Below are 26,915 nucleotides of genomic sequence, written 5' to 3' on the forward strand. Positions count from 1 at the left end.
GAGATTTGTTCAAAAACGCGATTCATCCAGTAATGAAACAAGTGAAGTCTTTATGAGTGAGTCATTGAATCATTCATTCAAGAGATTTGTTCAAAACTCTGATTCATCCTGTAAGGAAACAAGTGAAGTCTTTATGAGTGAGTCATTGAATCATTCATTCAAGAGATTCGTTCAAAACTCTGATTCATCCTGTAATGAAACAAGTGAAGTCTTTATGAGTGAGTCATTGAATCATTCATTCAAGAGATTCGTTCAAAACTCTGATTCATCCAGTAATGAAAAAAGTGAATTCTTTATGAGTCATTTGATCATTCATTCAAGAGATTTGTTCAAAAACGCGATTCATCCAGTAATGAAACAAGTGAAGTCTTTATGAGTGAGTCACTGAATCATTCATTCAAGAGATTCGTTCAAAACTCTGATTCATCCAGTAATGAAACAAGTGAATTCTTTGAGTCATTTGATCATTCATTCAAGAGATTTGTTCAAAAACGCGATTCATCCAGTAATGAAACAAGTGAAGTCTTTATGAGTGAGTCATTGAATCATTCATTCAAGAGATTTGTTCAAAACTCTGATTCATCCTGTAATGAAACAAGTGAATTCTTTGAGTCATTTGATCATTCATTCAAGAGATTTGTTCAAAAACACGATTCATCCTGTAATGAAACAAGTGAAGTCTTTATGAGTGAGTCACTGAATCATTCATTCAAGAGATTCGTTCAAAACTCTGATTCATCCAGTAATGAAACAAGTGAATTCTTTATGAGTCATTTGATCATTCATTCAAGAGATTTGTTCAAAAACGCGATTCATCCAGTAATGAAACAAGTGAAGTCTTTATGAGTGAGTCACTGAATCATTCATTCAAGAGATTCGTTCAAAACTCTGATTCATCCAGTAATGAAACAAGTGAAGTCTTTATGAGTGAGTCATTGAATCATTCATTCAATCAGATAAAAAAAAAAAAAAAAAATTATAAATTAAATAGACTGAAGCAATTAACATTTTGTCAGAACCTGTAGTAAATTACGTAAATTTTGTTTAGTTGTCAATTCAGAATTGTGGGAGAATTTTTTGTTTAACATGAAAAACAACAAACTATTGAACAGTAACAAATAAAAATGTTTTACAATCATCAGTTTGAACTATGATTCAGTGTACTATTGGATCAGACTGCTCTGTGTTTTTAATTGGACTAATGATGCCTGACTAAACTATTAACACCTGACAGGCTGAATGAACCAATGCTGCGGGTCGTTAGTTTTGAGACCCCTGGATTAATCGGTAGGACTCAATTTCAACATGCAATTATCTAGAACAATGAAGTCTGAATTATTCATTTTAATATTGGTGTTTGGCTGCTCTGCAGATAAATGAAATAAAAAGCCAAACAATGTATTCGACGTGTCTAAATGACTGATGTTCATTATCTTTGAGGAGTCTCATTGCATTTAATCCCACTATGTTCAATATAACCCATATTTATATGAAATGTGGCCTCATTTATATTCATCTACTCAGTGATTTTCTGATGCATCACTGAGCACACCAGTGTTAGGTGTGGTAGACAACATGCATAAAGGAGGAATATCAATCAAAAATAGTCTTTATTTAAATAAACTAAGCGAGAACCGACAAGAGACTGGACTAAACAGGGTATATATGCTTTCACGTCATGTCGTAAAAAGTGTTCATGTCCTCGTAGAACTTCCAGAGAGCTCCTACTTGCCATAGAAATGCATAATTCACAGTTTGAGGATGTGAACAGATGTAGAACGTCACATGTTTTCACCATGAAATTACGACAGTAGGTTGCAATGGGAACAGATGAGATCCCACTAGGTCAGTCAAGACAAACAGGAACTAAACACAGTAACTGTGAACACATAAAACTAAACCAAAGCGGAACATAATCCTGACAATCAGACGATGAGGGCCGGCACTTGTGGCTTCATTCACATGCAAATGAGCTTTTTCTGTTTTCACTGCAGTTGAATTAGAAGAAAGCAAGAAAGATTTTACTCAGATTTTTATCACAAATTTGATTTAGGTTTGCCTGGATAAATAAAGTTAAACAAGCAAACAAACAAGAACTTCATCTGCTGTAGAAGGTTAAATGAGGAAGTGTGCTCAACAAACCATGTGTAATCTCGAGTTTGCCAGGGCAAAATTACATATTTTCAAAATCAACTTGTTCTTTAGGGTTTTAGTTGGGTTGTTCTTTGTAAAACTGATTAAAACAATATGCATTGTATAACAAATACACTGTGCAAACATTGAAATATTTTTATTTGACAACTGAAAGTCCTGGAAGTAAAAACTCCATTCAATTTCTCCATAGGGAAATAGATTTTTAACGATACCTTACAAACCTTTACTATGAGCAACAAGGCTGTTAATCGATGGCTTTAAATCAGATGTTATGATTTCACCTTGTAGCTGGTTGGCTTAGTTCATGGATTATAGCTCTTTTATAGCTCATGGATTATAGCCAACTCTGAATCCGATTCAGCGTAAGCAAACCCAGCTGAAGCGGTATCATGCAATTTCATGGGATCTCTGGTAATTCCCACCCCTACAATTTACTAGATAATCGGTGGATGACTAGTCAACTAGCTGACCATCCTGTTCCATCCCTAATTCTTACTATTCCAAACTAGCCATCTCATCAGTTTCTTCATATAGAGAGACTTTTTCTCAGATATGTTTCCATTGCTAAGCAACAAAATCAGTTTCGGTACATGTTGTCCTTGTGTTTTATGCTAAGCGGTAGCATCAGACTCATGTGACTCAGACTTTAGCTGGGCTTCATATTCATGAGTCTGTGTGGGAACGCTGTTGGCAGGTATTTACATCCACGAGGCCTGTGAATCCTCTCTGATATCATATCCACTTCACTTCCCATGATTCATCATGCCGGGAAGCTTCAACTAATGTCATTCCAAAAGCCATTCCAGAAAAAGTTTTCCAAGTTTGGCCATTCACAACCAAGAAGAAAGTTTGCCAGACTAAATTAGAAACATGTCCTGATATGTTATTTTGATGATCATTTTTTTTTTAGTTGATCTTGAGATCAATACAATGAGTTGTCACTTTTTTTGAGATAGAAAGTATATTCTCAACTGATTGTGCTTTAGGATCCAGTGAATAAAACACCTTTGTACAAAGATTTGTATTGTATAAAAGTAATGAAAATGTCCTCACAATCAAGAGGACCTGCTTTTCTTAAGTGTTTATCTGTCTTTAGTGTGTAATGTTGCTGTTTGAGCATGAAATAGCTAGTTAGTTAGTAGTGTGTTGAAACTGGCGGTTATGGTAAGGAGCGGGACATTTCCCAAACACCAATCACAACACACTGCTCCAGCCGACCAATCAGAGAGCATTGTGCTTTTCAGAAGGAGGGGCTTCATAGAGACAGGAACTAAACAGAGCGTTACTGACAGACTGGGAAGACCCAATTTTGTAAATGCATAAACAAAAGCAGAAGATTTCGATCCTGAAGTGTTGCGTTGAACGGCTACAGGTGATATGAGAGGATGCAGTGACTCTGCGTTGCTGTGATTGGATGATCAGTGGCCACCTGTGATGTTTGTTGCTGGTCTGCAAATATGCATGAATGAGTCTTTTTGAAAACAACTCAGACATCATCACTTTTAATCACATCTGAAACTAAATAAGTGTGAAAACACTTTGTGTTTTCAAACACAGTGTGGTGGTTATTAATTAGCATTCCACTCAATTAAAGCTTCACCTCCTGCAAATATGCATCATTTATCAAGGATTTGCTGACTAATGAATCTCCAAAATGAAGATGATAGCCAGTTCACTGTTTCACAGTTTCATTTAATTAAAGTGGGATAAAAGTAAACAAACATCCTGATAGCAATCAATAATAGAAGTGGTCTAAATATTAAAACATGTAAATATATCGTCTGTGGAAGTCTCAGGACTGAATGCAATGATACAATGTCCTAACTGGCTGTCAACATATGTACAAACCCGATTCCAAAAAAGTTGGGACACTGCACAAATTGTGAATAAAAAAGGAATGCAATAATTTACAGATCTCATAAACTTATATTTTATTCACAATAGAATATAGATAACTTATCAAATGTTGAAAGTGAGACATTTTGAAATGTCATGCCAAATATTGGCTCATTTTGGATTTCATGAGAGCTACACATTCCAAAAAAGTTGGGACAGGTAGCAATAAGAGGCCGGAAAAGTTAAATGTACATATAAGGAACAGCTGGAGGACCAATTTGCAACTTATGTAAATTGGCAACATGATTGGGTATAAAAAGAGCCTCTCAGAGTGGCAGTGTCTCTCAGAAGTCAAGATGGGCAGAGGATCACCAATTCCCCCAATGCTGCGGCCAAAAATAGTGGAGCAATATCAGAAAGGAGTTTCTCAGAGAAAAATTGCAAAGAGTTTGAAGTTATCATCATCTACAGTGCATAATATCATCCAAAGATTCAGAGAATCTGGAACAATCTCTGTGCGTAAGGGTCAAGGCCGGAAAACCATACTGGATGTCTGTGATCTTCGGGCCCTTAGACGGCACTGCATCACATACAGGAATGCTACTGTAATGGAAATCACAACATGGGCTCAGGAATACTTCCAGAAAACATTGTCGGTGAACACAATCCACCGTGCCATTCGCCGTTGCCGGCTAAAACTCTATAGGTCAAAAAAGAAGCCATATCTAAACATGATCCAGAAGCGCAGGCGTTTTCTCTGGGCCAAGGCTCATTTAAAATGGACTGTGGCAAAGTGGAAAACTGTTCTGTGGTCAGAAGAATCAAAATTTGAAGTTCTTTTTGGAAAACTGGGACGCCATGTCATCCGGACTAAAGAGGACAAGGACAACCCAAGTTGTTATCAGCGCTCAGTTCAGAAGCCTGCATCTCTGATGGTATGGGGTTGCATGAGTGCGTGTGGCATGGGCAGCTTACACATCTGGAAAGGCACCATCAATGCTGAAAGGTATATCCAAGTTCTAGAACAACATATGCTCCCATCCAGACGTCGTCTCTTTCAGGGAAGACCTTGCATTTTCCAACATGACAATGCCAGACCACATACTGCATCAATTACAACATCATGGCTGCGTAGAAGAAGGATCCGGGTACTGAAATGGCCAGCCTGCAGTCCAGATCTTTCACCCATAGAAAACATTTGGCGCATCATAAAGAGGAAGATGCGACAAAGAAGACCTAAGACAGTTGAGCAACTAGAAGCCTGTATTAGACAAGAATGGGACAACATTCCTATTCCTAAACTTGAGCAACTTGTCTCCTCAGTCCCCAGACGTTTGCAGACTGTTATAAAAAGAAGAGGGGATGCCACACAGTGGTAAACATGGCCTTGTCCCAACTTTTTTGAGATGTGTTGATGCCATGAAATTTAAAATCAACTTATTTTACCCTTAAAAAGATACATTTTCTCAGTTTAAACATTTGATATGTCATCTATGTTGTATTCTGAATAAAATATTGAAATTTGAAACTTCCACATCATTGCATTCTGTTTTTATTCACAATTTGTACAGTGTCCCAACTTTTTTGGAATTGGGTTTGTATTTCAATACCGCCACAGACCTGCTCACGCAGATATCACACGTCATCAGTGCGTTCCGTAAGGCTGTAGACAGACAGTCGCTGAGCGCCACAAAGAAACAGCTGCCATCTTTTACAGTTATTCCTGAACCAAAACAACAAGCTTATGCTGCGTTCGTGCCATGTTGTATCCGTAATTTAGAGACAGCAACCCGTGACATCCTATCCGGAGCTGTTCATGTCCTCAGACTTGGATTTATGCATTTCTATGTCAACACTATCAACGGTGAAATTAATCTGCAGCAGTCAGGTGTAACAGCTCTGTAAGTGGTTTACATTCACTATTATTGTAATGTTTTGTGCTTTGAGATATGAGGTAATTTAATGCAGTTTCTCGTGACGCTCTGGCGGTGTGTGTTCATGTGTTTTGGAGGAGGCGTGGCTTTGGAGATGCTCTGAAGGGTCTATTGTCTGCAAGCCACTCCGAAATTGCCTACCCTACCCAGACATCCCAACCTGCAAAAAGTCATTTCAGGGAGGTACCCCCCCCCCCCCCCCCAAAAAAAAAGAACATGACTTTACTTGTATACCGAAATACAGCTGAATATAACAGAACAATGAAGTAACTATTTACATACACGCCAAATGTAGGCTACATGTAGGCCTAGGCCTATTTCCTATGCCTTTGTTTTAACATGTTGTGATCCCTAAAAGAAATAAAAGCATAAAATATTATTTCTATACGCTAAAGGCCTATCAAATTATTTGTTAATTATGTTTAAATATGTAGATTACTTTTACTATTTATATAAGCTGCTTATACTTTTTATGTAAACTGCTTTTATTTATTTTCCATTGCAACTTTAAACAGGGGTACACTATGGTGTAGTCTGCCATAAAATGTGTCTTATACTTTTTTTTTTTTGGTGGCACTCTCCTTCTGCTATGGTGCTCCTGTTTCTAGATAGACATAACTGATTAATTTGGTACGGGAGAAGAGATAAAAGCCCGCCCACACTGACAATTGATTGGTTGATTTGCCGAAACAGGCCAATCGGGATTCTCTCTGTCTTACATGCCCTTCGCACACAAGCCCACTAGCACACAAACGCAAGGTCTCTCGCTCCCTCTTCCTCTCTGCCGTGCGCGCGCTACACGGTTTGAAACACAGTCTCTGGGTGTGTATCAATCAGCTCCCTAGTTCAGTAGTCAGGGCACTGATCAGGGAATCAGCCACATTCATTTACATTAATACTAATTCACGACCTAGGGAGCTAGGGAGCTGATTGAGACGCAGGTTCTGTCTCGCATGCGCGCTCTTGCTCGCTCGCTCTAGATTCCGGGAGATTTTAACTAATTTGCGGGTATCAGGGAGTCGCTATCAATATGCGGGAGACTCCCGGAACTTCTGGGAGACTTGGGATGTCTGCCTACCTTTAATCAAATGAGGACTACACATTTCATACACAATAGTAAACAGAGATACTGTAGCTGTTGTGTGTGTTGCGATTGACCAGATTAAATAAATTTCACACCATCGGAGTAGTACAGTGTTAGAGTAGAAGGAAAATGTGTGTGTGTGGTTGCGGTTTTTCAAAGAAATGTGTTTTTCATGAATTAATAGCGGCCTAACCCTGCACAATGACTGAATAGTGGTATTTAAATGGCTAATGGCTATATAATGAAATGCATTGTTGTTACCTTACTGATTTCACTGATTAGTTGTTGTAAACGTCAATGTGTTCACCATCATTTCTGCATCAAGTTGATGGGTCACTGTATGGTCACTGTCACTTTAGTTTCTGTCAAAATGATGAAATGGATGCAGAAATCTCCATCATTCTTGTTGGTCAAGTTATTATCTGATCACACCTCAGAAGGGCCTCATTATAAAAGTGTCTTTCATGCCAGTTTCTTCATTTGCTCCAAATGTTATTTTTCCCGAGTGCAAAGAACGAGGTGCTAAAACAAGAGCGAGAGTGATATCCTTATGTAAGACACGCACCATCTGATCAGTTGAGCTGTGTGTGTGTGTGTGTGTGTGTGTGTGTGTGTGTGTGTGTGTGCAATATTTCAATACACCTGGCTAAATAATCTTTGCTTTTCTATCATGTCTGTGTTGGCCGTGAGCCGTCTGCTGTGTTTACTCTGTGGTCATCATTAATTCATCTGCTCATCCTGTATCGATCTGCTCCCCGTTCAGCTAATTACGCCACACATTTTACCTTCACAGAACCCCTGCGTGTGTCGGGCCAATTAGATGAACCGGATATCCACGCAGTAATTACGACTCTCTCTCACCCACACGCTCTCTTTCACTCAGACATGAGATGAGATGATGTCTGATTCACTGCTCACCTCGCAAAACTCAAGTCATGTCTTCCGCTACAGCAAATGTTGACACACACGCCGAACTGATGCTGGATTTGTGGTCATGTTGACACTGCTATATTTTCTTAGCTTTGATGCTTGTCTGAAAGCTTTATGATCATGTTGTTAGATTTACAGTAAAGTTCTTAATTCTTTAGTCTTATTTCTTCTTGAATTTAAAGCTTTACTCTCACTATATCAGTTTCTGATAATGTATGGAAATCCTTTTGATTCACCAATCGGACTAAATGTCAATGTGTTGTGACGGTCCTGAGCAGGCAGTGGCCCAAGAACTCTCATTTAAATCCTTAAACTTTAAGTTTAAATTGAATATGTAGTATATATAGACTTTTAAAGGTGCCCTAGAATCAAAAATTGAATTTACCTCGGCATAGTTGAATAACAAGAGTTCAGTACATGGAAATGACATACAGTGAGTCTCAAACTCCATTGTTTCCTCCTTCTTATATAAATCTCATTTGTTTAAAAGACCTCCGGAAAACAGGCGAATCTCAACATAACACCGACTGTTACGTAACAGTCGGGATCATTAATATGTACGCCCCCAATATTTGCATATGCCAGCTCATGTTCAAGGCATTACACAAGGGCAGCCAGTATTAACGTCTGGATCTGTGCACAGCTGAATCATCAGACTAGGTAAGCAAGCAAGAACAATAGTGAAAAATGGCAGATGGAGCAATAATAACTGACATGATCCATGATATCATGATATTTTTAGTGATATTTGTAAATTGTCTTTCTAAATGTTTCGTTAGCATGTTGCTAATGTACTGTTAAATGTGGTTAAAGTTACCATCGTTTCTTACTGTATTCACGGAGACAAGAGCCGTTGCTATTTTCATTTTTAAACACTTGCAGTCTGTATAATTCATAAACACAACTTCATTCTTTATAAATCTCTCCAACAGTGTGTAATGTTAGCTTTAGCCACGGAGCACCATCAAACTCATTCAGAATCAAATGTAAACATCCAAATAAATACTATACTCACATGATCTGAAGCATGTATGCAGCATGCATAACGAACACTTTGTAAAGATCCATTTGAGGGTTATATTAGCTGTGTGAACTTGGTTAATGCACTGTATTATAGTCAAGAGCTCGGGGGGGTGGGGAGCGCGAGAATTAAAGGAGCCGCAGCCTGAATCAGCGCATAGTTAATGATGCCCCAAAATAGGCTGTTAAAAAAATGTATTAAAAAAAAATCTATGGGGTATTTTGAGCTGAAACTTCACAGACACATTCAGGGGACACCTTAGACTTATATTACATCTTGTGAAAAGACGTTCTAGGGCACCTTTAAAAGTTTTTCCTTTTCATCTCAAGTATGGTGTCTTTGCCAAATTAAATGAATATCTGTTTGATGATAATCTACACAAGAAACTCAAATTTTCATTCTAAACATGCTACAGAAACAGCATTTGTTTGAAATGTGAACAATCAGAGACTGATTTGTGTGTGCCGATAAACAATACGTATAGATTTGCTTGATATTAGCGCAGCCTTTGATATAATGCAGGATATTATTCTCATTCATTGACTGTAACTGTCTAACTGTCAAAGCTGGTTAGATTGTTCAGGAACTCTTAGTAGAATAACTTAAATCCTGGTTTATGTATAGTTTTTTTGCTGGTTTGTTTTGAGGAAAATGTAGGTTTTTGTGGAGTCCCACAGGGCTCAGTTTTGGGACCTCTGCTGTTTACATTTACATGCTTTAGGTAAAGTAATCAGGAAGCATGGGATACACTTCCAGAGCTGTGCAGATGATTGTGTTTATTTTCAATCCCTCTGAACTACAGAACTTTGTAAACAGCCTGACCATTTGCTTCGTAAATACTTTAGAATGAATGTACCAAAATGTCTCTTGTTAACAGTTTTATTGATAGTCGGTGTAAAAAATCTCTTGCAGGATTTGGTGTTCAAAATCATTTTTACGCATAATGTTTTATCTTTTAAATGACTGAACATTTTGCATGTCACCTGTCGTGAATATATCATTCGTCCCATTCAGAACGCGGAGGGCTTCAACATGAGCATCCCAATGCCTGGCCATCCGGTGAACTTTTCCGAGTTGACAATGGCTCAAGCTCGGCAGGATGTGGAACAGCTGGAGAAGCTTATCTCTGAACATGATGTGGTCTTCCTGTTGATGGACACTCGTGAGAGCCGCTGGCTTCCGACAGTCATCGCTGCTAGCCAGAGAAAGGTAGCTTCCTCCCCTCAGTCTTTCATCTTTTATTTATTTATTTATTTATTTATTTTCTCCTCCTGTGCCTGCCTGCCTTTTTATATAGTATGTTATTGTCACAGGGTTTGTTCTTTATATCTGATTTAAGAACACTTAACCTCAAATAGGATGCTTCTATATTTGCAACACTTCACCCTACAATAGGCATAATTAAATTATAATAGATTGCGCTAGCAATGAGCATTAATATTACTTAGTATTTATATAATTATGTTGTAAAGACCTATGTACAGAAAATGCACTGAGAATCTTGGGCCTTGGGTGATGTCTAAGAATTTTTATGAATATTTACCAATAATCAATTAGCGTCGCAAAAAAAAAGTTCTTTATTGGCAACTTTTCGATCGTATGATCTTCATCGATCGAAATGTTGCCAATAAAGAATTTTTTTACGGTTTTGCAAGTTGATAGTGTGCGGGATTTTCCTTGTTTTTTTTATAAATATTTACCAAAAAAGTAAATATTTCTCCCAACTGGATATGAATATCAAAAAGAAGTTTTATCAGGTTTTTATTTATTTATTTATTTTTTACATTTAGACATGCATGTATGGCACATAAGGCCTTTTGACTGAGAAAACATGCAGGATTTATCTTAACACTATCTTAAGAAAAGTATATTTTGCTCAAAGTAATAAACTACTAAAAAACAAACAACTTAAATAATAAAAATCAAAACTCTCATCAAAAGTACAAAACAAAGTTAACTAGTAATTTCAAAGTTTTTTGTCTTCCCTTGACATCTCTAAAGAATTTTCCAAATTATATTATATTATATTATATTATATTATATTATATTATATTATATTATATTATATTATATTATTATTACATTATATTATATTATATTATCTAAAGATGCCACGAGTTAACTTGTCACAAACTTAGTTTAGTTAATCCTTCAGAGTCATCTGCTTGACAAATAAAAATAATGTGTAATTGTTTTGAAAGAAATTAATATTTTTATATTGCATGGAAGCAATAAATTGATCAAAAGTGATGTTAAAGATGTTCTAAAAGATTTTTATTTCAAATAAACACCGTTCTTTCTATTCTTCAAAAAATCCTGAAAAATAATGGATCAACTGTTTTCAACATTGATAATAATCATAAATGTTTCTTGTCCAAATCATCATATCAGAATGATTTCTGAAGGATCATGTGACACTGAAGACTGGAGTAATGATGCTGAAAATTCAGGAATAAATTACACTTTAATATATATTCACATTTTGATCAAATAAATGCATAAGAGATTTCTTTCAAAAACATAAAAAATCTTTCAAACCCCAAACCTTTAACAGTAGTGTAGGAATATGTCATTTAATTATTAGTAAAAATAGTATTACATCTGCTAGGTCCTGAGAGCAAGTCCAAACTAAAGTCCACTTTAAACCTGGAAATAATACGTTTTAGAATTGTTTTGCCTTTTATTTTAATCATATCCAAGAGTTCAATATGTCTGTCTCTCTGCAGTTGATAGTTAACGCTGCTCTGGGATTCGACACGTTTGTGGTAATGAGGCACGGCCTTAAGAAACCCAAAGAGTCACAGTCTGAGGAGTCCAGCCCCATGTCTGCTTCCTCCAACTCCTCGTCTTCCTCCACACCGGCAGCCGCCATCACACCAGGTGCGTCTGGAACATTTCTGCTTTTGTTGCTGTTTAGATCAAGTGTGTTGTAAAAGCGACATGTGAACACAAAGCAGAGGTCTACAGTGGCGCTGTATGAGTTTATTGCCAAGGCAACATTTCTAATTTTTGTTTAGTTCTGGTTTTAAACTAATATGCATGTTTAATTTTATTTCACAGAACAGAAATTTTTAGTTTTAGTTTTAGTAAACAATAATAACGCTGGTATTATATATCTGGGGAATTGCAGTAGAGGTGGACAGATTTGGCCCTTATGTTGCATCTTATTGCTTTTCGGCGTCTCGCCGTGTTTTCAAGACTGTGTCAAGCTACAACTTGGAAATTCAAGACCCCTGCTTTCTGTTCTGTTCTTTTTCACTCCGTCGAGCTGTGAACACAAGAGCACATCTGTGCGAACGGCTCGTGACTCATTCTGTCAGTAAGCGTGAGGCGCGATGCCTGTCGGAGCAGGTGTGACTCATGAAAAATCATGAAGGTGATACTTCAAGCATGAATTGGCCCTATGGTTTTATGGAAAATCCATAATTACTTATGGGTCATGATTACTTGCTCTTTTTCATGCTTTTATATATAACATAATTATTAATATATTCATTTTACAGCCATTTTTATTAATAGTTCGGTACAATTAGGTACTGCAGGCAACTAATTAGGTGCATTTATTACATTGTATGGAGTCTACCAATCAGCTTTATTTATGCAATACCTACTCAAAAGAAATCTGCGAAATGTTTAGAATGTATGATGGAGTATGTTCATGCCAAGAACTGTATTCTGAGTAATTTCATCAAACATGCTTATATGTGTAAAAATAGAAAAGCTAAAAGTTTTGTAGCAGGCTTATGATAAAAAATGCATGTGAACTTAATGTGTAGTTATTTTTTAGTTACATTTGTCTGATGTTCAGACACAATTGGTAAAAAGTCTTGGTAACAGTTTGTTTTACGGTAACTGTTACATCTGTTACATGTACTTACTGTAGTAATGACAGTAAATTATGCATAATTACATACTAACCAAACCCTATTCCTAACTCTATAGTACACGCTGTTAATTAATATTTCTCAGTACTTAAATATGTAATTACACTGTAAAGGTCCTTTCACACTGAGTCTGAAATTGAGATTTTTCATATTCATCATCCTAAAATCCTTTGAAGTTTTATTATGTGTTAACAATTAAATTATGTGGTTTTTATAATCAATTAACACTGATTTTGTCATTTTTTACAAGATGGACAAAATTTCGGTTCTACAGAATGACACTTTTGGTTTTACCGAATGACGATATTTTCAAATGATGCTAACAGGCTGATATCTAGCAAAAGGACAATCATTAAAACATTTTATATTTAGTACAAATTTTTAAAATATTACAACATTTTCCATGTTTTATAGCGGTTGCACCGAATGACCTGATGTTTCGGGACATGCGTATGATCAAGAGAAAACATGAATTTATCAAATAGTTAAGAGAGAGTTAGTTACTTTGCTTCATGACCATGTGGTCCTTTGCAGGTGTCTGAATGATGTCACATCCTGTCACATGATACTGACCACATGACTTGATCCAAAAATGGTCCCTTTATATTGGTTACTCCGAATGACATCAATGAAATTCATTCATTCTCATTACAAAGCGACGACTTCTACACATAATTTTAATATCATTTTGCACTATGTTGATATATGATGTTATAAAATCATGCCAGAATAAAAAATATATACATTTATTTCATTTTAACAATATTTTAATCACAAATGAAATGGCTGTATTAAAAGGCCTGCAATATCTGCGTTCAACTAACAGATCCAATCCTGTAATGATGATTGGAAATGAGCAATTCTTCTGTAATATAATATAATATAATATAATATAATTCAAATGCAGAACTGTAATCTAATGAGAAAAGTTCACATTGACTTCCATCTTCCAAAAAAAAAAAAATGCTTTTGGAGACGTTTGTACACTAACAAGTGCAATATGATACACATGATCCACTTCAATATATCCAAATCTATTAATTCACAGCATTCATATGTCAAAAGGTGTGTGAACTTGTATAGGGATTCTGCAGAGTTTGAGATGCTGTATTCTGAGATGTTATAAGCATAACTTATATTCATTCACAGGAGCGTCTTTATTCTCCAACATACCGGGACACCGTCTTGGCTGCTACTTCTGTAATGATGTGGTCGCCCCTGGAGACGTGAGTTTTAATCAAGCACTTTCATAGCCGTAGTTAAATTAACTTTTCCTCAGGACACGTATTATATTATAAGCTGAAACCAGTCAATCATATGCTGAAGTGCCTTGAATTCAATCGACACTCTTATCATAACATACTGAGTTTATCCATCACTTAGCCAAAATAGAAAATTTTTACAAACTGAAGTATGTTTGGTTTCCATGATTTATGGTTTCAGCTGTTACTAATAAACTCTTATCCATCTGTTAGTCCACCAGAGACAGGACTCTGGACCAGCAGTGCACAGTGAGCCGTCCTGGTCTGGCCATGATCGCTGGAGCTCTGGCTGTGGAGCTGATGGTGTCTGTTCTCCAGCACCCTGAGGGGTATGTGTTCGACTTCACTCAAAAAACATAACACTTCAGCTACTGTACGTCATGACTTGCTTCTGTCCATATAGTGTGCCAGAGCATTCATGCATTGAAAAAATTGATAAAGAATGTATGACTGAAAAAATGAGCAGCTAGCCACTTTTGTAGCATAAAAAACGTGATTCACACTGGAAATTCCATCAAGATTCCATCACTTATTGTAAATAAAGAGGCCATATTATGCAGTTTTACAAAGTCTTGATGTTGTTTTTAGGTTTTCCTGCTTGAATGTTGATTATTTTCCTCATATTCTCCATTCTGCACCATCGCCACAAACTCCTCATGAGAGCTGTTAGGGAGCAAATCAAACATCTTGAACGTCTCGCCACGATAATCACACAAACACACAACAGTGAGTCCAAAACATGTGATCTTACCACTTGAACTGCTTTAGAAATATATTCAGGTTCCGATTCTTCTTGGCATCAATAAAGGAAATCTGAGAAACAGGAGAAAAAGCGATGAATGTTTTTTTACTAAATTAATTTGATATAACCCCATTTATTTAGTTGATGTTCCTGCTCTGATTGTGAACTGATTTCATCAGCTGAAACCCTTTAAACTCAAATTTACTTGAATCCCTTTGAGATTGAGTTAATATTTCAGCAAAAAAAAAAAAGAAAACACACACACACACAAAAAAATGGCCCTACAAAAATTAATTTACTTAATATATATAATTAAAGTAATATACATAATATGGAAGCATGTTTCTGCCATGAAATAAAAAAATGCAGAATTGTGAGACGTAAACTCGGAATTCCGAGGGAAAAATGCAGAATTGCAAGACGTGTAAACAATTCCGAGGTGTAAAAAAAGAAGGAAAAAAAAAAAGCAGAATTGCTAGATGTAAACGTGGAATTCCGAGGGGAAAAAAAACAGCAGAATTGCGAGACACTTCGGAATTCCGAGGGGGGGAAAAAATGGCAGAATTGTGAGACGTAAACTTGGAATTCCGAGGGGGAAAAAAAAAACCCGCAGAATTGCGAGACGTAAACTCGGAATTCCGAGGGAAAAATGCAGAATTGCGAGACGTGTAAACAATTCCGAGGTGTAAAAAAAGAAGGAAAAAAAAAAGCAGAATTGCTAGATGTAAACGTGGAATTCCGAGGGGAAAAAAAACAGCAGAATTGCGAGACACTTCGGAATTCCGAGGGGGGGGAAAAATGGCAGAATTGTGAGACGTAAACTTGGAATTCCGAGGGGAAAAAAAAAAAATGGCAGAATTGCGAGACGTAAACTCGGAATTCCGAGGGAAAAATGCAGAATTGCGAGACGTAAACTTGGAATTCCGAGGGGAAAAAAAAAAACGGCAGAAAAAAAAACGGCAGAATTGCGAGACGTAAACTCGGAATTCCGAGGGGAAAAAAAACGGCAGAATTGCGAGACGTAAACTCAGAATTCCGAGGGGAAAAATGCAGAATTGAGAGACAGGGACAACAATTCCAAGGCAAAAAAAAAAATGCAGAATTGTGACTTTATTTTCAATTGTGAATTGAAACTCGAAATTCTGAGGGGAAAAAACACAATTGCGAGATGTAAACAATTCCGAAGGGTAAAAAAAAGAAAGAAAGAAAGAAAGAAAGAAAGAAAAAAAACAGAATTGAGAGACATAAACTCGGAATTCCGATGAAGTATGAAGTCATAGTTTGTCCTAGTTCAAGCTTGCAAATTTTAAATCTGTTAGCATCCTTAAAGTTAAAAAGTGTAATGTTTTTTTTTTTCTGTTTTAATACTCACTTCAATCCCATATTAATATGCAGCGACAGCTATAAATAAGACATTTGTGTTTGTTTCTTTTGAAAAGTGTAACACTGTGACACTAGGGTGCTTTCATAACATCGATCTGTGTGATCGATCAGCAGCACTGTGAGTTTGTGGCGCGGCTCTCTGTTTGACCAACCAAAGGCAGATGTGGGGAACGTTCAAAACTTGCTTAAAATATAGCTTTCCTGTGAAATACATAGTAATAATAATAATGCAAAAAAAAACAAACAAAAAAAACAGAATTGCCATCCATTTGATCAAAGCACCCTCATAATTTGTTGACATTAGTGAGAAATGTCACACTTCACCTTTAATAGGCTCATACCATCTTAGTTCCATCTTAGCTTCATTTCCAACCTTGAGTTTAAGTCGCGCTGAAAAGTAACAGCACTAATAGCAATTACACTCTAATGTCATGTCTGAAGTGCAAAAAGCCTGTATGTTGCTTTTTATGTATTTCCAGTTGGATGAGAGGGTGTAGAACGCTTTCATTGATGTTTACTATTGAAGGAAGCAGGGGCCATTCCTCTCAGTGCCCTAGATAGTGCTGGCATCCTACCGACAGTCTCTCTTCAGATGCATTAAGCTGTTATAGGGCTGATGGAGCCTTTTCTATGCCTGGATAAAAGCCTGCAGATATGGTGCAACAGAGGATGGCACCCTTGTATGATAAGAGCTCCACTTCTGCAGGGGGCTTTCAGCTGTCAAACTGTTACAGGAGAACACTTCGACTTCAGAAACTGCTGTAAAGTCAGAGAATATTTCTTTGATTAATAATTTTTGGGATTATGAAAAACCTTTTCCTATCCCATTTTTTTTTTTTTTTTTTTTTTAGTAGACGCTCTGGTGCAGCAGTTTATATGCCTTCCTGCTGATATGCCTGCTTTCCACTGTTCTTTTGGGAGTGTGGGAAGACAGAGTGCGTGTTCTGTTCGTAGCTCCATTGACCATCCCTAATTTATAAACTCCTTGACAAGTTCTGGTCGACCTCAGGCCTGGGTAGGGGTGTGATGAGACGGGTAGCTCACGAGATGAGATTTTTGCACAGTATTTTTAAGAAATCCTCAATGACGAAATACATGGCTAGAAAAATAGCCTGCAGGTGCATTTGAAATTGTTTAACTAATCATCTTGTAATAAATGTCATTTCAGTTCTACTTTCTGAGTTTGAATTATTGTATGCAGTAAAAGCTCCAACACACCTGCCTGGAAGTTTCTAGCATGCCTACTAAGACCTTAATTAGCTGGTTCAGTTTGTTTAGTTGGGGTTGGAGCTGAACCATAATTAGCCTTTAATACAGGTGTGTCAAACATACGGCCCACAAAGGTGTCCAATCCGGCCCGGGGAATGAATTGAACAATAATAAAAAAAAATAGAGAATCCCAACGGTTTTTAGTTTTATTTTGGCCAATCTCTATTCTGGACTTGAAAGCAAACTGCTTTGCAATCATTTCCCAGGCTGTCATTTGTGTGGAAATATTATGAAGTCTGTAAACAGGACGTTCAAACAGGCAAACACTGAATACGTACACAAAGAGGAGGACACAAATGCACCAGCGGAGGCTGGGCACATGCTCACTGGTTGCGAAATATAGGAAGAAAAATATAAATATTGAGGTTTATATGAATGTATCTCTGAAGTGAACTGACTGAAAAGTATCGAAGGAATTTTCTTTATCTCCGTATGAAGTTGTGTTTTCAAGCGCAGCGCTGCTTTAGTTTACAGCGGTAACCAAGGAAACACTACTGTATATCGCTGCTGTTCCATAAGCGCCACCTACTGACAGAGAGTGAATTTGCATTTTCATTCAGTCCATCTGCAATTTTTGTTTTGTGCAGGTGTCCTTATGTAGCATAATTCCACAAAACTATAGTCAGACCATGCTGTTTTTGCTGTAAATATTGAAATTATATAATCAAATTTAAATCAAAAACACATAACTACAGAATCGGCAAATTTGCTTGTAAAAATAATTGGACTTAGGCCATGAAAAATCAAAATCAGTGCATCACTAATAAAAAAAAATTAAATAAAAGTAAATAAAAAGTAATACTTTTATTAAATACTTATAAAATATATTAAATAAAAATGTAATAAAGTCTTTTCGCTGTAAAAACAAATGCTGTTTTCAAAGAGCATTGTGTTTTTCTAGTTTTCTTGCAAATTAATTTGTAGTTTGTTGGGTTAATATTAAATGTAACTGTCAGCACACTAAGTTTTAAAAAAGGTAATTCGGTTACATTTTTTCCTATCCGGCCCTCAACCTAAAATGAGTTTGACGCCCCTGCTTTAATAGGTGTAATATATAGCCTATTCCACACTCAAGTGCATGTGTAATAGGGATGGGCAATATATCGCATGCGATTCTCACGCGCATTTTGTCAGTAAAGCCGGTTCCCTGATTACCGCTAAATCGCCATCACCTGCTTTCAAATGGAGCGCCATTTAACAGACAGAGCCGTAGTTCACTGATAAGCCACGCAAATATCGCGTTCATTATCGAAGGCGATTCATCTGAGAATCGCATGCGATATATTGCCCATCCCTAATGTGTAAAGCTTGCCGCAAAGCACCAGCAAACATAATGATTATGAATGTGTCAGGAAAAAATAGCACTCAGGCTGGGATCCATTTGCATGCTTTTAATAATAAAGGGTAGTCGTACAGGCAAGGTCAAACAGGAGCAAACAGGAATGACAGGGACAGGCAGAATCGTGGTCAAGGTAACAGGCAGACAGGTCAGGACAGGCAGATATCACTCACAGATCGTTATACCAGGCAAGGGTCAGAGGCAGGCAGAAATGGGTAGCAAGAGATAATCAGACAGGGATATAAACACTCAGAAGTGTTCACCAAGGCAAAACAAGACTTCGTGATAAGAGGGTGCATGAGAGAGTCAGGTGATGGGTAACAGCTGGAGCCGTAATCAGTCCAAGGCATGGGCTTATGGGAAATGTAGTGTGTGTGTGTCAGTATTCGGGAGAAGGCTCCCTCCGATGGCCAGAGGAGGGAACCACGGAGTTCGTCTCTGTGACACAAGGAGACATTTTAATTATTTATTACTAAACTAGAGTCAGTGTCGGCTGCAAAGATGAAGTTGACAATGCCATCTTCGCATTATAGTGAATGCGCTTATAGAGAGAAATTCAATTTTCATTTGGATTACATAATCAGAGAGTAGAAAATTTGAATTGGTTTGTTTAAAAGTAGACATTTCAAGCTTTCTATAGATATATTTCTCTCATGTCTGTGAGGCAAGTATACGCTGAATTTCGGTTCATTTTTGTGACACGCTCTAGTTCACATAGACCGAGACGGCAGAAAGTGCATCCTGTTTATTTTACAAACCTTTTTTATGTTTTTTTTTGTTATTGTGAGTTTACACAAATAAAAGTACAGTTTGGAATGATGTATTACTCTTATCTGTATGAACCAAAATTGACAGAGTATTTTAAGCTGTTTCCACTGTTATCAGGAAAAAATGCAAGTGATCGTGCCAGCGCCTCCATGTCTTGCATTAAGTGCACTAATACTTCCACACTCCGCACAAACACTTGGATATGCACTTAATAATTTATCTATGTTAACGTTAGAGTGAGCAGCCAAGTTACTTAGATGTTCCAGTTGATAAGCTGTATTTGAGGTCGATGGATGATAGGTGAACGCTTGGATTTTCTGCCCGACATATAATTGCCACAAGGACCCGCCGTTAACAATCTGTCCCTCACGGACTGTGTGACTTCTCCGTGGAGCTTTTTTTTTTTCTGCGACTAACCACCAAAAACAATGTTGGTTGACTAAGCCTCTTCTCTTCGAACTACTCTGGACATTCATGCACACTTTACTAGGTGTTGCTTCTTCCCATATTTTGATAAGAAGAGTGTTTTTGGAGGTTATTTGTGTGGCCTCTCCTCACACTTTTATCAGATTTAAAACCTAGCCAATGGTTTGTAGGCTTTGTAGTATGGCGCTGTGGTATACTGTTCCCATAGTGTCAGCTACTGGCACAGCGTTGAGTGCACTTATGAAAGGGAATGTCTTGGTTATGGATGTAACCTTGGTTCCCTGAGTAGGGAACAAGATGCTGCTTGCTTGCCATACTCCTCAGTCCTGCTGCAAGCTTTCTTCGTGGAGAAATCTGAGTATTGACAGCACGAGCACATTCTTGATAGGCTCTGGTGACAGGATGCCTAAGTGGGCGGTGTTAACACCATCAGCCAATGAATTAGCATGATTCTATTCAGGCTTCAGACAGTCGCCCCACCTGGAGGGTGTGCATCATCTACTGACAGCATTGCGTTCCCTCAGTGAACTCAGGGAATCAAGGTTATATACATAACCGAGGCGATTGGCCCCTGTGGCTCTGGGGCGCTATTAGACATCCCAGCATGTCAGCTTCTTTGGTTTGAAATAGTTTGGATTTGATGTATTGAAGCCTTCCTTAAATTTAACACATGGGATTAGTAATTATTGGGGCGTGGCATTACACAGCAAAATCCCCAGAGTTAAATCGACTCTGCTCAGAGAACATATGGTCCCTCTCTACATAGAGTTAAAATAACACTGAAGCAGAGTTAAAGTTAATATGATGATAATATGCTGTTTGTGGAGTTGTTTTATCAGATCTTGAGAGATTGAATGCCTTTTATCTTCAGTTTATTTCATCTAAGGCTGTGGCTGGAAGTCAGTTGTAGTTCTTGTGTTTCTCGTCGTGATTCTGCTTGTTAACAGCAGGTGTTCATCACTAATGCTCAATCATCGCTTAACACTCTGAGGTCTGAGGTATCGCCGGCGATACCACCGTGGTTTTTTTTCTTACTAGTGTGAAAGAGACTCAAAATACTCCATCAATGTTGCACATACAATTAAGAGCTATACACCATTTTACTCAGAGTAAAAACAAAATGTTGTGCTTTTTGTAAAATAAAGAAAACTAACATGATGCGTGATCTCTCGTCTCCCTCTGAAGGAAGTCCAATCTGATAGTTCTCAGAAAATGAACTGTAACTTAGTGAATACTAATGACACAAAAATGAGACTTGTGTCTAAAGAAACGTTGAAATGTCAGGTTTTAAATCGTGTAAGTCAAATCGAAAACAAATATTCTGTGTTTATGTAATCTGTATGAAAAGAGAGCCATGTCAGAAGTCCGTGATTCAGCTCATTATCCGCTAATGCGGCCATGCCCACGGAGCCAGCGCTATTCAGACGCAAATTAAGTCAATACATGCATACATCGTCTCAATCGTGTATTTATTGTCTTGAAAAGTGTTTTGAATAGCCATAGTTAGCGATCTCTGGCCTCTGTTAGTTCAGTTCCTGGATTGTCACATGACCTGCTCTTCTTTAGGAGATATTTGTGGACTAAAGGTGTACAGAGCGCCCTCCGGCTGCAAGTATGAATTGAAAACACAGTATCCAGCGCTTATAGTGATGACAATAAATATTGAATAAATATTACTCCTCTGTGAATCTTGAGTCTTAGATCTTTTTGATGATGTATAGTTTGTCAACTGGACATTAACATTTAGGCTCTATAATATAACAAATATAGTAGCCTATATGAAATGCCATAGAGGTAGGAATGTTCAGATGCTTTGATTCACAGAAATACATTATATTTTAAAGTATATTAAAATAGAAAACCATTATTTGGTTAGAGACTTAAGACTTTAAAAAAAAAAAAAAAAATGTCCAATCTTTTGACTGGTACTGTAATCTAACATAGGGCTATACAAAATTTTCTTCACATCATGTGCGATAATACGTGCATGCATGAGATCACAAAAATCATGTTTGTTTTTTTTTTTATCAAGAGTGGACATTAATCCTGTTATCAGCATGATCACAGAGGGTTTTTTCACAGCCTACCTGACTGAAAGAGCTCATTATTTATGCAGGTCATTACAACTCATTATGTGATTCTTTTGTCTTCTCACGTGTAAATCACCCATTATTCATGATGATTCATGCCTCCACGTATACTGTGTTTCTTGACAAAAAGTGTTTTAGAAAATTTAAATCTCTCTATTGTTTTATATGGCAGGTGTAGGCAGAATAATTCTTACATCATTTTGAAGCAAAAACTCTAGACTACAACCTCCAATACCCAGAAGTCTTATGAACACAGATTTAATATATATTTTTGGCCTTATTTCAGTGACTTAAGTTTTTTGTTTTTTCAATAACCACGCATAAACGTTATTCCTTCAAGAACACAAACATGTACATACATGTTCCTCACATATTATGGTAGCCTAGTTTGTGCTGAATACAGTGTAATGACACTTTTTCCATTAATATATTTATGAACAACTGAAAAAAGTACAAATGTCAGGGCATGTCAAAACTTCTCCAGGGCCCCAAAAATCCTCAGACCCCTGAGGGTTAATTATCTCATTAACTTTAACTCTGCTTCAGTGTTATTTTAACACTATATAGAGAGGGACCATATGTAATCTGAGCAGAGTTGATTTAACTCTGGGGATTTTGCTGTGTAGTAATGCACACAGCTTTCAGTTGGCAACATACAGTGTTCATCTTTGACTATTTCTGACACTTTGACTCGCTGCCTTTTGAATCAAACTTATGGTCTCAGGATTTGTGATTAAATCAGACTAAACCCAGGAGCAGCTCCTTCCCCCAACCACACACACAGTAACTAATCATAAAACTCTGTTTTTTCTGTCAGAGGTTACGCGGTGGCCAGCAGCAGTGATGACCGGATGAATGAACCTCCAACCTCACTGGGTCTCGTCCCCCATCAGGTCAGTTATGAGCTCCTGTCCATCTGATATATATATATATATATATATATATATATATATTTGTTGTTATAATAATGAACTTTATTATTATATAATTACTCTGCTGAACAGACCAGCATTGCTGATTGTGAACATGTTGTGTTTTGTTACATTGTGAGAATATTTCATCCTCAGCATGAGATGAACTGGCATTGAAATTCATGCTGGTCTATTCTGCTCTCTTCACCAGGATCTAAAGTCACTTTTTGTCTCTTCTGTGATTTACTTCTCTGCCACAGTAATGTTATTGTCTTTGAATGATCTGCATTTGGAGATCTTCTTAGCAAATATCAATATATGCAATTAATCACAATTAGTTAACTGGATTAAAAATTGTAGTCGATTGACAATTTGTCCACACTAAAACAAACAACAAATATGCTGCACAGAATGTATTTGATAATTAAAGTGCCCCTATTATGCTGTTTTAAAGGTTTCTAATTTAGTTTCGAAGGTCTCCTACAAGAGATTTGCATGCATTCAAAGTCAAAAAACACTTTAATTTTAAAACTCTTAAAAATCAGCTCTTTTCTCATGGTGTCTGAAAGGTTCGATAAAGGATTCAGTTTCTCTAAATCCCCTCCTTCCTGAGAACCTGCTCTGCTCTGATTGGTCAAATGGCCCAGTCTGTTGTGATTGGTCGACCACCTACAGTGTGTGTCAGAAACCAAACGCCCGTTAGCATATCTGAGTGGATTTTGGACCAATGATATTTCACTGTGGAACAACAAAGACAGAGAAATCAAACAATCACCACAATGCCCTGCTGCTCGTCACGGTTGTAGTGTGTTCATCCTTTCTTTATTTTCGTATTTCTAAAGTCACAATATGAAACACTGAACATCTGAAACATTACAGGAAATGGCTGCAAAAAGATGCTTAGTAGCTTATAGCAGGCATGTGACATTCAGACGTGCAGCAGGTGGCGTCACATAATCTGTGAAGAGCAAACAGTTGCAGAGATCTCGTCTTTTTTTATCTGTCAACACAGTATCATTTGTCAAAGCCCTGATGATATGTCTGAAGTGAACAGATCCACAGTCATCTCATTTCCTCAAGTCACATATCCTCAATCGCACACTGTACTCTCGTGACCTTCAAGCGCCTTCTGCACCGCCAGGAAGGCCACTGCCCAATGTGGAACCGTTCTGCACATTTCCACGGCAGACAAAGCTGGAAAAATCAACTCTATGCCAGTCCCTAAAACCGGCTGATCTCCATCCAGGAACTGTTAACATCATAACCTGAGGGTGGGATAAAGTCCTCACCAAGATTGTGATTGTTAACAAAAGCTGTTATGGGGACAAGAATTAGCAGCTTTGTTATCTCAAATAAATAAGATAATAATCAGGAGCTTGCAAAAAACAAAACAAAAGCTAAATATGATTATAGAAAAGATGGCTTGTTTTTTCAATCAGTGCTGGGAGGTCTGATCAAAGGTGAAGTATGCACTTTTTATGTTAAAATACTTCATCTTAACCCAGTATTAGTATGCCATTAGTTTATCTCCCCCATAAGTGTAAACATTGAGCCTCCCAGACACCATCTAAACACTGAGAGCATCCGCTCAGATCCATCAATCATTTTCCAGCTCAGCCTACAGTAATAGTTTGGGGTGTGGCTACTGTAGAAGTCTGAGAGTTTGGTGCGTGGCTACTGTAGCATGATTAGGGTTTGGGGCGTGGCTACTGTAGCAGGTGGAGAGTTTGGGGTGTGGCTACTGTAGCGGGGGGTGTTTGGGGCGTGGCTACTGTAGAAGTCTGAGAGTTTGGTGCGTGGCTACTGTAGCATGATTAGGGTTTGGGGCGTGGCTACTGTAGCATGATTAGGGTTTGGGGCGTGGCTACTGTAGCATGATTAGGGTTTGGGGCGTGGCTACTGTAGCAGGTGGAGAGTTTGGGGTGTGGCTACTGTAGCGGGGGGGTGTTTGGGGCGTGGCTACTGTAGAAGTCTGAGAGTTTGGTGCGTGGCTACTGTAGCATGATTAGGGTTTGGGGCGTGGCTACTGTAGCATGATTAGGGTTTGGGGCGTGGCTACTGTAGCAGGTGGAGAGTTTGGGGTGTGGCTACTGTAGCAGGCTGGGGTTTGGGGCGTGGCTACTGTAGAAGTCTGAGAGTTTGGTGCGTGGCTACTGTAGCATGATTAGGGTTTGGGGCGTGGCTACTGTAGCAGGCTTAGGGTTTGGGGCGTAGCTACTGTAGCAGGTGGATAGTTTGGGGCGTGGCTACTGTAGCATGATTAGGGTTTGGGGCGTGGCTACTGTAGCAGGCTTAGGGTTTGGGGCGTGGCTACTATAGCAGGCTTATGGTTTGGGGTGTGGCTACTGTATCAGGTGGAGAGTTTGGGCTGTGGCTTCTGTATCAGGTGGATAGTTTTGGGCGTGGCTACTGTAGCAGGTGGAAAGTTTGGGGGTGTGGCTACTGTAGCCGGCTGAGGGTTTCGGGCGTGGTTACTGTAGCAGGCTGAGAGTTTGGGGGTGTGGCTACTGTAGCAGGTGGAGAATTTGGGGTGTGGCTACTGTATCAGGTGGATAGTTTTGGGTGTGGCTACTGTAGCAGGTGAGAGTTTGGGGGTGTGGCTCCTTTAGCAGGCTGAGGGTTTGGGGCGTGGCTACTGTAGCAGGCTGAGAGTTTGAGGCGTGGCTACTGTAGCAGGCTGAGGGTTTGGGGGTGTGGCTACTGTAGCACGTGGAGAATTTGGGGTGTGGCTACTGTAGCAGGTGGAGAGTTTGGGCCGTGGTTACTGTTGCATGATTAGGGTTTGGGGTGTGGCTAGTGTAGCAGGCTGAGGGTTTAGGGGTATGGCTATTGTAGCAGGCGGAGAGTTTGGGGCGTGGCTACTGTAGTATGATTAGGATTTGGGGCGTGGTTACTGTAGCAGGCTGAGGGTTTGGGGGTGTGGCTACTGTAGCAGGCTGAGGGTTTGGGGGTGTGGCTGTAGCAGGCGGAGAGTTTGGGTGTGTGGCTACTGTAGTCTGATTAGGATTTGGGGCGTGGCTACTGTAGCAGGGGATTTGGGGCGTGGTTACTGTAGCAGGCTGAGGGTTTGGGGGTGTGGCTACTGTAGCAGGCTGAGGGTTTGGGGCGTGGCTACTGTAGCAGGCTGAGGGTTTGGGGCGTGGCTACTGTAGCATGATGAGGGTTTGGGGTGTGGCTACTGTAGCAGGCGTAAAGTTTGGGGTGTTGCTACTGTAGCAGGCTCAAAGTTTGGGGCGTGGCTACTGTAGCAGGTGGAGAGTTTGGGGCGTGGCTACTGTAGCATGATTAGGGTTTGGGGCGTGGCTACTGTAGCATGATTAGGGTTTGGGGCGTGGCTACTATAGCATGATTGGGGTTTGGGGTGTGGCTACTGTAGCAGGTGGAGAGTTTGGGGCGTGGCTACTGTAGCATGATTAGGGTTTGGGGTGTGGATACTGTAGTAGGCTGAGGGTTTGGGGGTATGGCTATTGTAGCAGGTGGAGAGTTTGGGGCGTGGCTACTGTAGCATGATTAGGGTTTGGGGCGTGGCTACTATAGCATGATTGGGGTTTGGGGTGTGGCTACTGTAGCAGGCTGAGGGTTTGGGGGTATGGCTATTGTAGCAGGCGGAGAGTTTGGGGCGTGGCTACTGTAGCATGATTAGGGTTTGGGGTGTGGATACTGTAGTAGGCTGAGGGTTTGGGGCGTGGCTACTGTAGCAGGTGTAAAGTTTGGGGTGTGGCTACTGTAGCAGGTGGAGATTTTGGGGTGTGGCTACTGTAGTAGGTGGAGCCAGAGGGTGTTCAGTTGGTGTGGGACCATGACTGATGTGTCACATGGGAAAAGACATTCAGCTTCGGTTAAAGAAGTGCAAGCCAGAATTTGCTGCATTTAGACCTTCAG

At 38.8% G+C, this 26,915-nt stretch overlaps 1 protein-coding gene across 1 annotated transcript in view; it reads left to right on the top strand.

Annotated features, from left to right (window-relative positions):
- The window catches only part of atg7 (ATG7 autophagy related 7 homolog (S. cerevisiae)), a 97,125-nt gene that overhangs the window by 22,104 nt on the left and 48,106 nt on the right, over positions 1-26,915 (top strand). The window contains exons 13-17 of the mRNA XM_048172227.1: positions 9,974-10,168; positions 11,686-11,839; positions 13,993-14,069; positions 14,319-14,434; positions 22,940-23,015. Of these exons, the coding sequence (XP_048028184.1) occupies positions 9,974-10,168; positions 11,686-11,839; positions 13,993-14,069; positions 14,319-14,434; positions 22,940-23,015 (618 nt within the window). The remainder of the gene's footprint in view (positions 1-9,973; positions 10,169-11,685; positions 11,840-13,992; positions 14,070-14,318; positions 14,435-22,939; positions 23,016-26,915) is intronic.

This window comes from Megalobrama amblycephala, linkage group LG21 (assembly GCF_018812025.1).
Source record: "Megalobrama amblycephala isolate DHTTF-2021 linkage group LG21, ASM1881202v1, whole genome shotgun sequence".
NCBI lineage: Eukaryota > Metazoa > Chordata > Actinopteri > Cypriniformes > Xenocyprididae > Megalobrama > Megalobrama amblycephala.